This window comes from Epinephelus lanceolatus, chromosome 19 (assembly GCF_041903045.1).
Source record: "Epinephelus lanceolatus isolate andai-2023 chromosome 19, ASM4190304v1, whole genome shotgun sequence".
Taxonomy (NCBI): domain Eukaryota; kingdom Metazoa; phylum Chordata; class Actinopteri; order Perciformes; family Serranidae; genus Epinephelus; species Epinephelus lanceolatus.
This window is the reverse complement of record NC_135752.1, coordinates 5,749,745-5,766,555: the sequence shown is the minus strand read 5'-3', so window position 1 is coordinate 5,766,555 and position 16,811 is coordinate 5,749,745. Positions and strand designations below refer to the sequence as shown.

Sequence of the window (16,811 nt, the reverse complement as noted above, 5' to 3'; positions counted from 1 at the left end):
ACAGGAAATCATGTATTCATACCCTCTGCAGGGCACAATAGCCAAAGGGATTCATTTGTCTTTCAAAGCACAAGGATACATGTTTTAGTTCTAAACACTTAAAATGCACTAGCGCCCCCCAGTGTCCAGAATCAGTTCAGCTATTTTGTACCTGTATCACATACTGTATTAATGGTATTATGTTATTAGTGTAAACAGGTTCACCATGATGTCACGAGCCATGTGAGAAATACTAAGAACTCTTATAGATCAGGTTACAGTGCCTTTTTCTGGGTCAGATCACTCAGATTATTAAGGTACACACACACACACACACACACACACACACACACACAAATGCCTTTTATTACATTAACCTTTTCTCTAACTGATAGCGTGCACACACTGGGGATGACTCATAGCTTAACAGCATTGGATTAGCCTCCGATTTTGATTGTATCTCACTCCTGAGACAACAAGATCACAATATACCAAGTCAGAGTATCTGTCAGGGTCATCTGAGAGAACAAAGCAGGATCAAGCTGAAGGTCACCTCTGTCTTCATGACATCATTCAGTTTAAACCTCATCAAAATGTGCTTGTATTTTTTCTTTTGTTTGACTTGTCACTTTTGCATTTTTAAGCATCTAGACATGAAATGCATGCATTCTTGTAACTTAAATAGGCATGACATGACACAATACATAGTTGTCTTTCTGAATGTATATAATCCTTGATATATCCTTGATAAATATGAACACTGATGTTGCCTGACTTATTTTGTTTTGTATCCATAAAAATAGAAGCATTTCTAAACTACAGAAATCTGCAACATTGACAGAGTTATTACAACTATACTAATACAATTCTGTGTATAAGCATTGACAAGATCATTTTGGTGATGTCATATACTCATCTGAAAATGTTGAAACATAAAGTATGTGTTCACAGAATGTATTTTGGTCACAAGGTGTTATGTTAGGTCATCTAATTAACTATAAGCATTAAGAGCTCATTTAAGACAAAACCAAACATATAAAACTGAAGTAGGCTATTTGATTAATTTATCTGCAATTAATTCTACTAATATAAAAACCTTTCAGAATAGCAAAGAGATGGCAGCCTGGCAGGGATCAGGTTTAAAGAACTGTGAGTATTGTCTTGTTGCAAAATTGTGCTTTAATGTCACTGATGAAGTCACAATTTACAGTGTCTTACTCAACATCTAATTTATCTTTTTCACTACAATGGGCCATTCCTTTTTTGTTTCAAAATTTGAATTATTATTTTGAAGACTCTGCTGCATACAGCCTCTGGAAAAACTGTTCATGGAGTTTGTCTTTAGGCCCAAACATTTGTAACAACACTTTGTTTTTCATTGTTTTATAAATGTTTTTTCACTTTGTATTTCACATTTGAAGACTTGAAGGGATAGTTTGACATTTTGGCAAATTCGCCTATTGCCGTAATCCCTATAGTCATATGAGTAGGTACATTACCTTTAATTATCCGTGCCAGTTGTTCTGAGATTGGTGGGGCAGAGCTGCCTGCTGCTCGGAGCACAAAATGGAGGTGAACGGTACAGCCCCCTCTCTCCCTCAAAACTAATCAATACACCATCAAATGACTCCAAAACGCTCTTGTGGACAACTTGTAGCTTAGACATTCACCACGCTATGAAATAATAATGTAATATTACCAGACAGAGTTGTTTTGAAGCCAAATGCACAGCTGGAACTACATTCCAGACATACAGTACTCGCTGGGCGGAGTGATTTCAAACAGCATATGTTTAGTGCAGTTACTCCCATCATCAAAACAAGTTTGTTGAGAATAAGCCAGAATATACAGAGGAAGAGTTACAGGTTTTGGAAGAAGAGAGAGCAAGATGTGCCAGGGGCTGAGGGGAGACCCAGAGCCAACATGGACTGGTGGTGTAAATGTGGGGTTTACTGGCCACTTTATTAGGTACATCTGTGCAATCTAATACAATCCAATACAACAGCTCTGCCACACATTCTACATTTACAAAGCTTTTACATTTTCAGTTTTTGTTGACATTGTCAGAAAGGTGATTATTCTACTTTATTATTGAGGTTGTAGTGGGTGGTGTTGGTGTACTGGAGTGCAATATATTGAAAAGTGTTCCTAATATTTTGTCCCCCTCAATTAGACAAAATTAGAAGGCCACCCCAGTACACCACCACCATTCACTATGACCTCAATAATAAACAAAGTAGAATCACCACTTTCTAGACGATGTCAACAATAACTGGAAATTTATAAGCTTCAGGGAAAAAATCATGGTATAGTCGTTCTACTGGATTGCATTAGATTACACAGGTGTACCTAACAAAGTGGCCAATGACTGAATGTTATATACATATGTTGATGGTTGGATGGGACAAGAGTACGCCTCAAAATAATCACCGGAACACGGGGAGAACATGCTAACTCCACACTCATAAATCACCACAACTCCTGAGGGAACAACAACATAAAATGTTCCCTTGCAGTCTGTTTATTCCCAACAATGAGAAGTAATGCCAGTCTCTTCACTTTATGCTCTGGGCAAGCACTTATCCATAACATAACCACAACAACATTTGCATTTTAGCCTTATTTACCATGCTTGGGTTGTAGGCTAATGTTACTCAACATGAAGATAACGTTACAGCAGAGAGATTGCTGAGCAAAATACACAACGATCACTTACCACGTCTGCCCGTTTTGTGATGCCGACAGATGGTATGGCAGTATCTTTCAAGAAAGGCGTTTGAACCATTCCTGAGCTTCTGCACTCCATCCTTTCACTGTAGTCCTCCGGTGAAAAATGGTTGGAGCAAACAAACATTTTCCGGACCATTTCCACAGGCCTGTGGGGGTTGATGTCCAGCACAAAGAGCCATTGTTTCATCCTGTCCGTATTTTTGGTTGGTACTACATGAAATGTCACTCTGCTCCATGTCTTCGGCTTGTTACCGCAACCTTTGTGTAAACCATGATTTACAACAACACTGTAAACTTTTCTCAAACTTTCTGGTGCGTCCGGCTGACGATACCGCAAATGCAAGGCTGCAAGCAATAACTACGGCACTGTCTCAGGTGCGCACTGTGTCACTCTTTTCAGTGGTTTACTCAAGAAAGTAGTTCCAAGTATTTGCTTCATGTGTCGTAATGTTACTTAATTAGGGCCGGGCAGCCTAAGCTGCCAGGACCCTATTGTTTTGCTGCATGTTCTTCTTCTTCTCCTTCTTCCAAGGAAATCCTACTTCCCATGCACGAAAAATCACCAAACTTTGCACAAAGGTCCAGTCCCATGCCAGATTGCCTCAGCTGCAAAAACAGGCCAATAGTCCTGATGGTGGCGCTACAGCAAGCCTCTAAAGTTCAAAATTTTGAAAATTCACAACAAATCAACCGTATGTGCTACAGATTTGCAACTTTCACCAAAATGTAGCCCCAATACTGAAGAAACTTTTGTACATTTAACCCTATTGCAAATTATGAAGTCCATCACTCTGATTTTTTTTTTTTCAAAAACTGTAAAACTTATTAAACCTATCTCCTCCCACAATTTTTGCTCAATTGACACCAAACTTGCTACAGAGCATCTTCAGACTGTCCTACACAAACGATCCACACAGATTTTTGATTTATCGAAAATTGAGTCTACATTGCATCAAAATGTTTGACTGTAAACGGTATTGTAAACATATACTTGCAAATTCTTGCTAAATACATTTTCAATGTTCATTAAAAAAATGACAGAATTTTGGAGTCATGGTAGATGATGTTTGGAAAATATCAGAATTTTATCTCAAAAACTGAATTTTTTTACAGCATTTTGAATTTTGCTCTAATGTGAACAATTGGAGTCAATGCAAAAATGGCAATTTTAAACATCAGTTTTTCACTTATGGAGCCAATAAATCATTGTTAAAAACAAATTACCAACATCTCCATGCTGTCTAGATGCAATTTGTGTATTTTCGGATTTTTGTCTTAACTGAATTTTTGACAGCCATTTGAAATCTGCCTTTACACACTAAAAGCTGCTGTCTTGCACACAGGTGACTGGCTTAGTCAATTTGTGAAGCTACATGTGACATTTCTGCTTGCCAATTAGCTCAGTGAGATAGAGAATGGTTCTTGGTGTTGAAGATTGTGAGTTCAAGCCTCAGCTTGTGCAACATTTCCATATGAGAAATCTACCCAAACTTTTCATAAAGGTCCAGTCTCATGCCAGATGTCCTCAACTGGAAACACAAGACAATAGTCCTGATGGTGGCGCTACAGCAAGCCTCTAAATTTCAAAACTTTGAAAATTCATAACAAATCAACCATATGTGCTACAGCTTTGGAACTTTCACTGTGAAATTTGCTTTTCCATGGCATGGATGGCTACTGGCTGGCACCCTGATGCTTGGCTTAGTCAATTTGTGAAGCCACACATGAACTGTCACTTGCCAATTAGCTCAGTGAGATAGAAGACGGACCTCAGTCTCAGAAGTTGTGAGTTCAAGCCTCAGCTAAGGCAGAATGGAAATTCTAATGTGAAAGTCCTACGTTCAGGCATCATGCTATGTGGATTAGAGACTACTAAGGTTAAAATAATTATGATCCAGGTAGTTTTGCAGAGAGACAAATACTCTTTATCAACACTTTTCCCTGTTATCCCTTGTCTCTTTTCCCTGTTTATTTGGCTTAGCTATCAGTCAATATGCAGAGTCTATCCAATAGCTACTTTTACATTTTAAAAAATGTTTTCATCTTTGTCACCATGGATAATGTTTAGCTTTAAGCTAGATCAGGCCAGTTTGTTCATAATTGCTAGCAGTTAATGTTATTCTTACTCTTGAGTTTTTTCTTTCCTTTGTATTAGGGGTGGGGGAAATTTCCGATTCTTAGATGCATCGCGATTCGGACGTGGACGAATCTGAATCAATTCACAAACGTCCAAATTTCGATTATTTAAATCTGTTAATTAGAGTAATACAGAAGGTTCTAAGTAATGCGGAACTCAGAAGCGCAGTACGTGTCATCTCCGGGACACTTTGGGATGCGCACCTGGAGCAGACACGCCGACACGCGCAGAGGAAAACAAACACGGCTGACCGCTACCCACCTCGCCGTGAGAGCTGAACAGCTTCTTCTAATTTAAAAGCAGATGTGTGGAAAAACTTTGGCTTTTAGCCACGTTATATGTAAGCTGTGTCGTGCTAAAATAAAATACTTTGGCAACACAACAAACATGAGAAGCCATGTAACTCGATTCCACCTGGCGGAGGAGTCAGGGAGACGGCAGGCTGTTGTTGCTGCGGCAACTAGTGGCGCTACCGACCAGAGAACAATCGAGGAAGCAATTAGAAAGCTGCCACCCTCATCGGAAAAGGCAAAGCGAATTACGAAGGCCATCGCGGCATTTATTGCCAAGGATTTGCGTCCTTATTCTGACATGGAAAATCAGGGATTTCGAGCACTGCTGCATACACTGGAGCCCAGATACACCATCCCATCCCGACGCTATTTCACTGACACTCTACCATCAAACCAAAACAGAAGTCATGGCCTCACTGTTGAAGGCAGGCAGGTAGGAACGCGGTTACATGTGATGCGTGGACGTCTGTCGCCACCGAATCATTTGTTACTCAAACGGCGCATTTTATCTTGTGATTTAAGATACCTGTTGTTACCTTTGGTTCCATACAACGAAGTTGTAACTTTACAGTTTGCAAGCATTTCCTTTTATATGTTTAATAAAATATAATGGAAATGAATTCAACTCTTTCTTATTACAAATGCACTGTTTTTAAAAATTGCAAGTGTTGAATGCTTATTCAGTGAGACAAAAAGAAATGTGTGTTGTGAAAAAGTGCATCAATATACATAAATTAAAGATGCATCAATAATCGTTTTATAATCGAATCGTAGCCCCTGAATCGTAATCGTAATCGAATCGTGAGGTGCCCAAAGATTCCCACCCCTACTTTGTATATTATGAGTCTGATCACTTCAGCCACTCATCCACAATTTGAAGGGCATGCCATAATAATATGATGTAACTTCTATGTTGTGATATGCTTTGTTTTAGTGTGTGTGTTGCTCAGAATTGCCTAATTTTGCCTAAAATTGCCCGGCCCGACCATTGCTGCGCAGCAGCTATAATTATACATTATTATTTCATAGCGTGGGGAATGCACAAGCCATGTGTTGTCCACAAGAGCGTTTTGGAGTCATTTGATGGTGTATTTGATTAGTTTTGAGGGAGAGAGGGGGCTGTACCGTTCACCTCCATTTCAGCAGGCAGCTCTGCCTCACTGATCTCAGAACAGCAGGCACTGAAGGCCAAAACACACCGGCAGCGTCATATGACAGCGGCGTCATTGACGCGAGTCAAGTGCCGGCCCCAACACACACAAAAAGCGTCGCACTGCGGGGCATCAACCGGATTTCTATTGCACACTCCAGTCCGCTAGGCTGGGAAGTACAAAATAGCGCTTTTTCAAGGGCGGTGATGCTGGAAAAATAGGACAATAGCGTAAAGTGCCGTAATGCGGCACGTCGACGCGCGTCGAGCCGCCACCGGTGTGGGTTTGTAAATAGAAAATAACGGGGGCGGCTGTTTTGACGCGCGTCGTACGCTGCCGGTGTGTTTTGGCCTTGACAATTAAAGGTAATGTACCTACTCATATGACTATAGGGATTACGGCAATAGGCGAATTTGCCAAAATGTCGAACTATCCCTTTAGTAATGAGCATTGTTAGGTCTTTAATTATATTAATGCCCGTTGCCTCTATTCCTTTATCAATTTGCTCAAGCAATGCTACTGCAGTGATCCATTCACTTTATTGTCCAAAAAAATACAACATTTAGGTCAATGGAGTTTTGTACAACCATTTTTGCAGTACTTCACATTTTGTCTCTGTAAAGGACTGTGTATGTTACATTGGATTTAAGCAGGGATTAGTTAGTAGGAATAGAATAAGAAAAGAATATGTATGTATGTATATATATGTACATGGGTGTTGTCATAAGTATTATTGCACTATGTTTGAATTCTGTTTTTAAAGTTTCAGGACTATCACACACATCTTAACCTCTGGCCATCTATCTCAGAAACATGTTAAAGATTATCCTCTTGGAAAATACGTTTGGTTAGTATGGAGTATTGAATATTATTTATTCAGACATTTTGGTTATAAGCAAAAGTTGCCTATTACCAAATATAACTGGTTCAGTGAAATGCACAGAGAGTAGCTTTTGTCATCGCCAAAGTAGTACTCACCAGGCTTGAGGTGAGGGAGGGGTCCGACTTTCCGAGGTTCAGGGAACACATACGGACCAGGTTAGAGATCTCGGATGACGGCTGCAATGCTGCCTGTGCCTGCTGGGGGTTGGTGGGTAGCAGAAGGTACTTTCCTGCACAGCAACAACAGGACAAGGTTCAGTTACATCTCGGATAGTTTAATTTGAATAACTTTTTTAGGTAGAAGTAGAAGTGAAATGACTCAGTATTTCACAAAAAAGCAAACAAAAAATGAATGACGAATTGAATAATGAACATGAATGTGTGTAGCATAACTTTATTCTCTCTCTCTCTCTCTCTCTCTCTCTCTCTCTCTCTCTCTCTCTCTCCTCCCCCTCCCTCCCTCCCTCCCTCCCAGTGGACGCCATACTATTTCCTGTATTGAAAAAAAGCATTTGTGTTTTTCTATTGTACAGACAGCCCCATTTCATGAAAAGACCATCCTTCCAGCAGTGAAACATTTCTTCAATTACATTTAGCTAATAATACTAATGTACATGTGTAGGATTTTGAATGTAGGGCTTTAAAAACTATTGTCACAAGGAATACAGTGTCACACTCCACCACCCCCAACCTATAGCAAGACAGAATAAACAGAGACAGTACAGGTCAAATGACACTCCAGTAACATAAGTTAATCTAAGCTGTCTGCTCTTGTTAAGAGTGTAAGGCTGAAGCCCCTGACCCTGTACAGCCATGCAGGATGTCAAAGGGTTTAATAGGCCACAGGGGGGGAAAGCCCATTATGAGATCACTGACAATCCCAACATTACATAATCAAAGCACCAGCACACTCCAAAGTCTGCTGATGGCAAATAAATGGATCTGCCTGCAAGTGTTTTTCTGTGTAAGAATATTCTTTGTAAAACTGGACTAAATTCTCCACTCTCAGCCCCCAGGGCGGCAGCTAGATGGCACTAAGTGCTGCTTTCATCTGCTCTCTTCAATCCTGAAACCTCAGTACACCAAAGCAAGGCTAACATTAAAACATAACATCAGCAACCTCAGCTGAATCAGATCTTATTGCACTGCTAGCACTCCATAGATTGTAAAACCATTTATAGAAGTGTTGTCATCCTGTATCCTCATGTGTATATTTCCATTTCCTGTTCACGTAAACACTGCAGGAGACAGAGAAGAGGATTAACAATCTTGGCACAGTGAAGGAAAGGAAGATAAGTAGACTGCGCTCAGAACATAAAGGTAATCGCTCAAGTTCACATGGCTTAAAGCCACACATCATCAGGTGTGTTACGCTTTTTTAAACTGGAGAAGGCAAGTTTATAAATTCAGTGTCAAACAGCAAAAGTTGAATTGAAAATGACTAATTTCAAACATTATTGCTGTTTCACTGCAAGTGCATTGTTTACAGAAATAATTACATTGTGAAGAGTAATGTAAAATGCACAATTGTAAGACAAACTGTTAATCAACAACCACCTATTTTGAATTTTGTACAATTTTAAAAAAAAAAAAACATAAATGATATTAAAAAGGGACACTAACTGCTTAAGCATATTCTAGTTTGAATCTAAATAGTTTATCGATGATTGATCATCATTCATTAATTTTATTTGGGGTCATTTAACACTGTGTCACTATTTTGACAAAAAGTATGGTTTCAAAATGTCCAATAGATGGTTGATCATATATGTATATATATATTCAGCCTTTTTTTTGTGCGGCTGGCTACGTCTTGGTTCGATAGAAGAATGTGTTCCTTCAATGTGTGGCTCTAACCTGAAAATCCAACTGAATTTCCATTTTGTTTCACCTCATTCATCAGTTGTTTTCTTGTTTCTCATTTAGTTACCTTTAAACTGTCTATGAACCAATTTACACCCACCTGTACAGCTTAGCTCCAGACTTGTCTGACAAACCAAATGTGTGTAGCAATTCAAATGTGTTAGACTCAGTTTTGTAATTACTATACAGTTCTAAAAATGCATTACAAAACACAGTTTAGGGACACTCCAGTGGAAACATCCTCCTCGGTTGGAGTCCGGCAGGAGACCCTTCTTGCATTTCAGTCCCTGTCTCTTTCACCCCTCATTTCCTGTCATCTCTCCACTGTTGACTTTCAACTAAAGGTATGATATGCCTCCAAAAACACTTGCAAATAAATAAACAGCTACAGCTGCAGAAGTTTACACTGCCCCTGATCATTTTAGCCATAAGTCTTGTCTTCGTCCTCACTGCCATGCAAATGACATTCCTAGAATTTTCTGAAAATTTGTGAAAAATCTCAGTTAATACTATGGCTCAGTTCTGTATCTCACATGTACTGTGCTACAGCTTTGTTCATGGTCACACTGTGATCACTGTAGTAAAATCCAGAGAACTGAAGGGGAACCAAACAGGATAAGGAGGGAAAACTGTGGTCCTTCCTTCCTTACCGGCAGAAGCTTTCCTCACTAGAACCCATCACATCCCGGCATAAAGGAAATCTCTCTTCAGGCACCAGTCAACACTTTTAGAAAGGGGAGTATTCAGGAGAAATGGGTAGAGGGCCTGCGCTTTTCATTTTACATTCAACACAGGTATGTGGAAGGTCAGACCACTCTGTTCCAAACCTTGTGCAGATGCCCCTGTTTCAAACACACTTCTCCTGCATGAATCATAACGTGAGACTTTTGATTTGTTTGTTTATTTTTTCACATCATCATTCAGAGAGGTGAGACAGGTGTGCTTGAAACAGGGGCATCTGCACAAGGTTTGGCACTGAGTGATAAACCAACTAATCCAAAGTCTCTACACACACTGTCACTGTTGTACTGGGTTTCAATCATTTGGGACATTTTATATAAAAGCATCTCAGCCAAGGCCATCTATGGTCACTCATCCTGCCAAACTCACCAAAGGGCTTTCCAGGCATCTTAAGCGAAACTCATTGTTGTAAACCAATAAAACTTTATTTAGTCATGTTATCATCCCCTCACAGACGAAAAGTCCCCTTTCCTTTAAAATACAAGTCCACTTTTTAAAAATGTTTTATCAGCGGACATAATTAGTTTTATTACATCGTAAAGATTCAATTGTATTAGTTAGTCTAATAATGTTATTTTCCAGGACCACTGTTTCATACAATACACCATCCAGAGGCACACTTAGGCTGAAACATATATTTGTATGTCTGTTTAAAGCTCCAGTAGGCAACATTGTTTTGGTAAAATTGAGTAAAAATTTTATAATATCCTCTAAGCATAATGGAAATCAAGTGGTCTGAGACAAACAATAGGTTTCTGCACCTCACCATGGCTCTGTGTTCAGCCTCTAAAGAATCAGTATCGTGCCGATGTGCATCAACCAATCAAAGGTCAGCTCAGACCACTGTGTTCCTATTGGCTGTTCTACTGCATATGTGCGTTCTCGTGCCGCTGGCAGAAGGGGAGAGCAAGCGGCAATGGCGAACAGTGCACCAGGTAAAATAGCTATTCCAGCATTGACTACAACTGCCTACACGGCTAAACAACCCAAAAAAAGGAAGACAGAACTCGATTCCCCGGAGCCCCGGAGGGAGGGGGAGGGTGAGGTGGGGCCAGGCCCGGCCGGAGGGTGCGAGGGTCGGCCGTGGGAGCGGAGCCGAGGGCTCTCCGCAGAGAGGGAGAGCCGAGCCTCGGGAGTATGTGCGGGTCCGCGAGGGAGGGATGGGGAGGGCTGCTGCGTGGAGAAGGAGAGCTGAGCCTCGGGGGTATATGTGCGGAGCCGCGAGGGAGGCATGGGGAGAAATAGAACCAAGTAGGATAAAATACTCGCGTGCTCGTCTGGTAGGAGGGGCTCAGGGCGGAGACGAACAAAACCTAACTCAGATGAGACTCAAAAATCAACCGTTTTCAGGCTTTCTACCTACTGTAGCTTTAACTTTCAATTTTAAGTTTGATCTTATGATAATAAATTATGATTTTAACATTAAAGCACGTCTATTCCTTTATGTGCCCTCAGGCACTGTGCTAGCTACAAGCAAAAACTATCTATACTGTTACAACAACTTAAATTATGTTAAAATTAACACTAGAAAGAAAACCCAATCCCACTCATCTTATTTCTCATAGCACAATAAAGTCAGTGGAAGTTGACATGCTTCAGGTTAATGTTTGTTTATCCTTTTGTTTTAATGCAGAGCGATTAGTAAAGGGTAATGCATTCATTCAAAGCTGCACAAGATGAAAACACAATCTTTCAGTGACTGTGAAAAGGTCAACATTTTATTCAGTGAGGCAAAAGTCCTCCACATATACCTCACGGGGAAAAACAAGCTGTTTAAAGCCCTAAAACAGACAATCAGCCCAAAGTCTTCCAATTTTCTAAATGGAAATGAACAAGGCTGCAATCACAATAGAGGAGCTGTAATTGTCCAGAGAGGAATTTATCTATTCTCATGTGAGTCAGACACTCACTCCACAACCAGTGGCAGATTGGAACCAACTGTTTTTGTATAAGCAATGCTCTTCTCTTTCCTGATTTGTCCAACTGTCAGAGATCCCTTGGATATAACTGAATATAAATTGGATGTGCTGTATGTTCTTGAGTCCTTGAGAATTCAAATAGAAACTCAACCTAGAAAAAGTAAATCTCTTCAGGTAGTTTGTATTCTCGAAGTCCACGCTGCAGGATTTGCTACTGACCTACTAACTTTAATCACAAATCCTCACACAATGATTTTACTATTCCGAGGGGACAGCTCTGTGCTGACTTTACACATTCCTCATCACAGGAAAACAGTCCGCTTCATGATGGGAGCACACACAGAAAGCAGTCATTGTGACAGTAGAACAACTAGAAAAGCAAATGAAACGTAATTCATGTATCCAACCTATGATTCAGATCCCCTCTAAAATTAATGGGATCCTTCTTGCCCCATGCTACACCCTTCCAAGGGTTTCATGAAGACTGGGCCAGTGCTTCTCCTGTAATCATGCTGACAAACAAAAAACCAAACTCAACCGAAAACATTACCTCAAAACCTAATGGATGTTTTTAACCACACAGTCCACACTTTAGCCAACAGCAAAAAGCTGAGAAGAGGAAGTTGCTGAGTAAAATACCTGCAACTATTTGGACTGTGCAGTTTTTTTCTTTGAAAGTCCCTGAAAACATGGTTTCTAATTTGTTGCTGTTGTGATTTGATGTGGTTCTCCTGTTAGTTGCTGCTATTACCGTGTCTTGATAGGTCAAAAGAGGTTTTAATCTCAATTTGACTTCCTAGTTAAATGTAGTGTGTATAGATATACAGTGCAGGCCAAAAGTTTGGACACACCTTCTCATTCAATGCGTTTTCTTTATTTTCATGACTATTTACATTGTAGATTCTCACTGAAGGCATCAAAACTATGAATGAACACATGTGGAGTTATGTACTTAACAAAAAAGGGTGAAATAACTGAAAACATGTTTTATATTCTAGTTTCTTCAAAATAGCCACCCTTTGCTCTGATTACTGCTTTGCACACTCTTGGCATTCTCTCCATGAGCTTCAAGAGGTAGTCACCTGAAATGGTTTCCACTTCACAGGTGTGCCTTATCAGGGTTAATTAGTGGAATTTCTTGCTTTATCAATGGGGTTGGGACCATCAGTTGTGTTGTGCAGAAGTCAGGTTAATACACAGCCGACAGCCCTATTGGACAACTGTTAAAATTCATATTATGGCAAGAACCAATCAGCTAACTAAAGAAAAACGAGTGGCCATCATTACTTTAAGAAGTGAAGGTCAGTCAGTCCGGAAAATTGCAAAAACTTTAAATGTGTCCCCAAGTGGAGTCGCAAAAACCATCAAGCGCTACAACGAAACTGGCACACATGAGGACCGACCCAGGAAAGGAAGACCAAGAGTCACCTCTGCTTCTGAGGATAAGTTCATCCGAGTCACCAGCCTCAGAAATCACAAGTTAACAGCAGCTCAGATCAGAGACCAGATGAATGCCACACAGAGTTCTAGCAGCAAACCCATCTCTAGAACAACTGTTAAGAGGAGACTGCGTGAATCAGGCCTTCATGGTCAAATAGCTGCTAGGAAACCACTGCTAAGGAGAGGCAACAAGCAGAAGAGATTTGTTTGGGCCAAGAAACACAAGGAATGGACATTAGACCAGTGGAAATCTGTGCTTTGGTCTGATGAGTCCAAATTTGAGATCTTTGGTTCCAACCGCCGTGTCTTTGTGAGACGCAGAAAAGGTGAACGGATGGATTCCACATGCCTGGTTCCCACTGTGAAGCATGGAGGAGGAGGTGTGATGGTGTGGGGGTGTTTTGCTGGTGACACTGTTGGGGATTTATTCAAAATTGAAGGCACACTGAACCAGCATGGCTACCACAGCATCCTGCAGCGACATGCCATCCCATCCGGTTTGCGTTTAGTTGGACCATCATTTATTTTTCAACAGGACAATGACCCCAAACACACCTCCAGGCTGTGTAAGGGCTATTTGACCAAGAAGGAGAGTGATGGAGTGCTGTGGCAGATGACCTGGCCTCCACAGTCACCGGACCTGAACCCAGTCGAGATGGTTTGGGGTGAGCTGGACCGCAGAGTGAAGGCAAAGGGGCCAACAAGCGCTAAACACCTCTGGGAACTCCTTCAAGACTGTTGGAAAACCATTTCAGGTGACTACCTCTTGAAGCTCATGGAGAGAATGCCAAGAGTGTGCAAAGCAGTAATCAGAGCAAAGGGTGGCTATTTTGAAGAAACTAGAATATAAAACATGTTTTCAGTTATTTCACCTTTTTTTGTTAAGTACATAACTCCACATGTGTTCATTCATAGTTTTGATGCCTTCAGTGAGAATCTACAATGTAAATAGTCATGAAAATAAAGAAAACGCATTGAATGAGAAGGTGTGTCCAAACTTTTGGCCTGTACTGTACATACGTATATATCTAATTAATAGCATTTTTCACAAACATCAAATATTCATGGCAAACTAAGCAACAGTCAAAGCTCATTAATCTCTAACTATCATTTATTCACACAAAACTACAACAACGCTATAACTTATATGCTCAAACCCCACAGCTGTCATCTCAGTTTGATTCAAATACTGCTAAATCCTGATTAATGGTCTTAAGTATATGACATCACCTTTTTCCAACTGTGTCCTCTTCCCTTCTAACCAGCAAGAGGAGCACTGACAAAACAGCATGGGAGGATGAAAAATCTCTCATGTGAAATGATTAATACTGTTCCAACTTTGGCAGGAAAGTGTGTGTTCCTGTAGTACTCCATCATTCATAAAGAGATGCTGATTGAGACAATATGTTTTGAGGGCCTTTAAATTTGTAGCAAATGTTGGATGGAAAGATATGATCTTGAAATGATGCTTTGCAGGTCTGGAGGATGTCCAGTTTGGTGACAGTTGGGTCACATCTCTTCTGTTTGCAGATGATGATGTAATCCTAATGGCTTCATCAAATTTATCTGTGATGCACTTTTGAATTATGTCCTGCCAAGTGTGACGCTGTCATTGTTTCTTTCTTCTCAGAGCCAGGTTTAAGCAACAGATGGCGAGTGTTTATCACTACTTGCTGCAACTGAAAACAGTCAAATGTTTGAAGTGGAGTTTTGCTTCCAAGCACGTCCTTAGGGAGCTATTTTCTCCACAAAAAATAGGAAACACTGAAAACTGTTCACAGCAGGGTCTGTGGCTTATCCTGATTATCCTGAGTTACCAAGGCAGCTCTGGAAAGACATTTTTCAAGTCATTTTTCATTGCTTTGAACTCCACAATTGAAATTCCACTCATTTTGTACTGGGATGGTGGCACAAGTCTGTGATATCAAAACCACAGCAAATAAACAAATAAAACTATCTCCATGGCTGGATATCACTAAAGCTCAGAGGTAAACATATTTTCATTTGGATGAAATTACTCTTTGGACCCATTAAGGGGTATTAATTGCGCATTAAGGAGCTTCCATGTATCCAAAAATGATAGATGGTCGTTGGTTTGTGGCCATTAATATGATGAGGAAAACCAACCGTTTTTCCACCGTAAACAACAGGCTAACATATACTGTCCTCCCAAGTGGAGCAAAAAACTAAATGTAAACTGTGGCTGTTTATGACCATTTATATTGAAACTCTTATTCCATACATTTACTTTGCCTATGCCAAGAACACAAGGATCAATGAAAAAGGCAGTTAATATAGAAGCAACTTTTTAAACCTCATAGTAAAACATACAAATAATGTGGTGTTGCATCTGGTGCTTATAATCCATCAATCTGGTAGTCGAAAGCAGCCCAAATACTTGTCAGAACCTAAAATGGAAAGACTATACATGGAATTATTACCTGTGAGACCACCCCCGAGGCTCCGTCTCCGAATGTGTTTTCCATCCTCACTGAGGTGTCGCTTAAATTTGAGGGCAGGACTTAATCCATGACTCAACTCTGGGTTACTGGACTTCCTGAGGTACGCTGAGGGAGGGTAAAGGATGTTGTCCAACTAGAGGAAAAGATAGAAAATGATCAGTACATCATTTTCAGTCGAGGTCCACATTTTTCTAAGTTTTGTTCAAAGAAAAAAAAAAAAAAAAAAAAAAAAAAATGAAGCCTTTATCAGTGTGTTGCATACATTAGCTTGTGGAAACGTATGTGGTACTAATCAATTAACCAAGTACCACTAAGCTTTACCACAAATGAGAGGAACCCAATGCCTGAGTATCAAAGTGAGCTACCTTCTACATCTTTGTGGAGCTTTGAATAAAACTAGAACTACCACCTCGTGGTTGTATGCCTCTGTGAACTAATCCAGATGCACTTGCAGTTTACATCCATGTCTATAAAATTGTAGATGCTTCACACACATCTTTGCCCTGGTAGCACAAAAGATCTATACAATCAGCACAGTTTCAAGGTGGACACTAGGGCTGCACGATCCTGGAAAAAATGAGAATCACGATTTTTTGGCTTATAATTGAGGTCACGATTCTCTCACAATTTTTTTCAACATAAAGATATATTATGCTTATTTCCTGATACAAAAGGAAAAGTAACAAAAATTATAAATAAATAATAAAAAAAATATCATTAAATAACAAAACCTATGATTGTGCCTGATACAAGAGACACAAGTCACATAAACTCTGGTCAGCAGAGAAGGAACACTCCTGTTTTTAGCTTAAATGCAACAGCCTGACACTGACCGTAAAAACAATAAACTTTAGTCTCTTGTCTTCTCTTAAAGCTTTTGAACAATTTTAACAATAATATCAATGTTGAACAACATTTTTCTGAGGTAGGTATTCCAGGCCTGGAATTAAGTCAAAATTAAATGTTTCAACACCATGCATTTGACAGGAGTATTCACCTAACATAGCCTACATATCTTTAATTATATAATTATTTATATGTCTCTATGTATATTTTTACATAAATCCCCAGTATTTTATTTGCCTTTAAAAAAAATCCTCTTCCTTCATTTAATTTGACAATGTTTATTGTATTGTATCATATGTATTAATTCTCTACAGGATCTTGTATGTTCTTTAATGTGTGTTCAATTTATTAAAAGAAAAAAACAAAAA

General features: G+C 39.8%; 1 protein-coding gene across 6 annotated transcripts in view; it reads right to left on the bottom strand.

The window, feature by feature from the left end:
• The window catches only part of mast4 (microtubule associated serine/threonine kinase family member 4), a 132,675-nt gene that overhangs the window by 91,942 nt on the left and 23,922 nt on the right, over positions 1 to 16,811 (bottom strand). For all 6 annotated transcript variants that reach the window (XM_033646159.2, XM_078162234.1, XM_078162232.1 and 3 more), the window contains exons 2-3: positions 15,577 to 15,730; positions 7,269 to 7,402 (exon numbers count right to left, since the gene is read on the bottom strand). In XM_033646159.2, the coding sequence (XP_033502050.2) occupies positions 7,269 to 7,402; positions 15,577 to 15,730 (288 nt within the window). The remainder of the gene's footprint in view (positions 1 to 7,268; positions 7,403 to 15,576; positions 15,731 to 16,811) is intronic.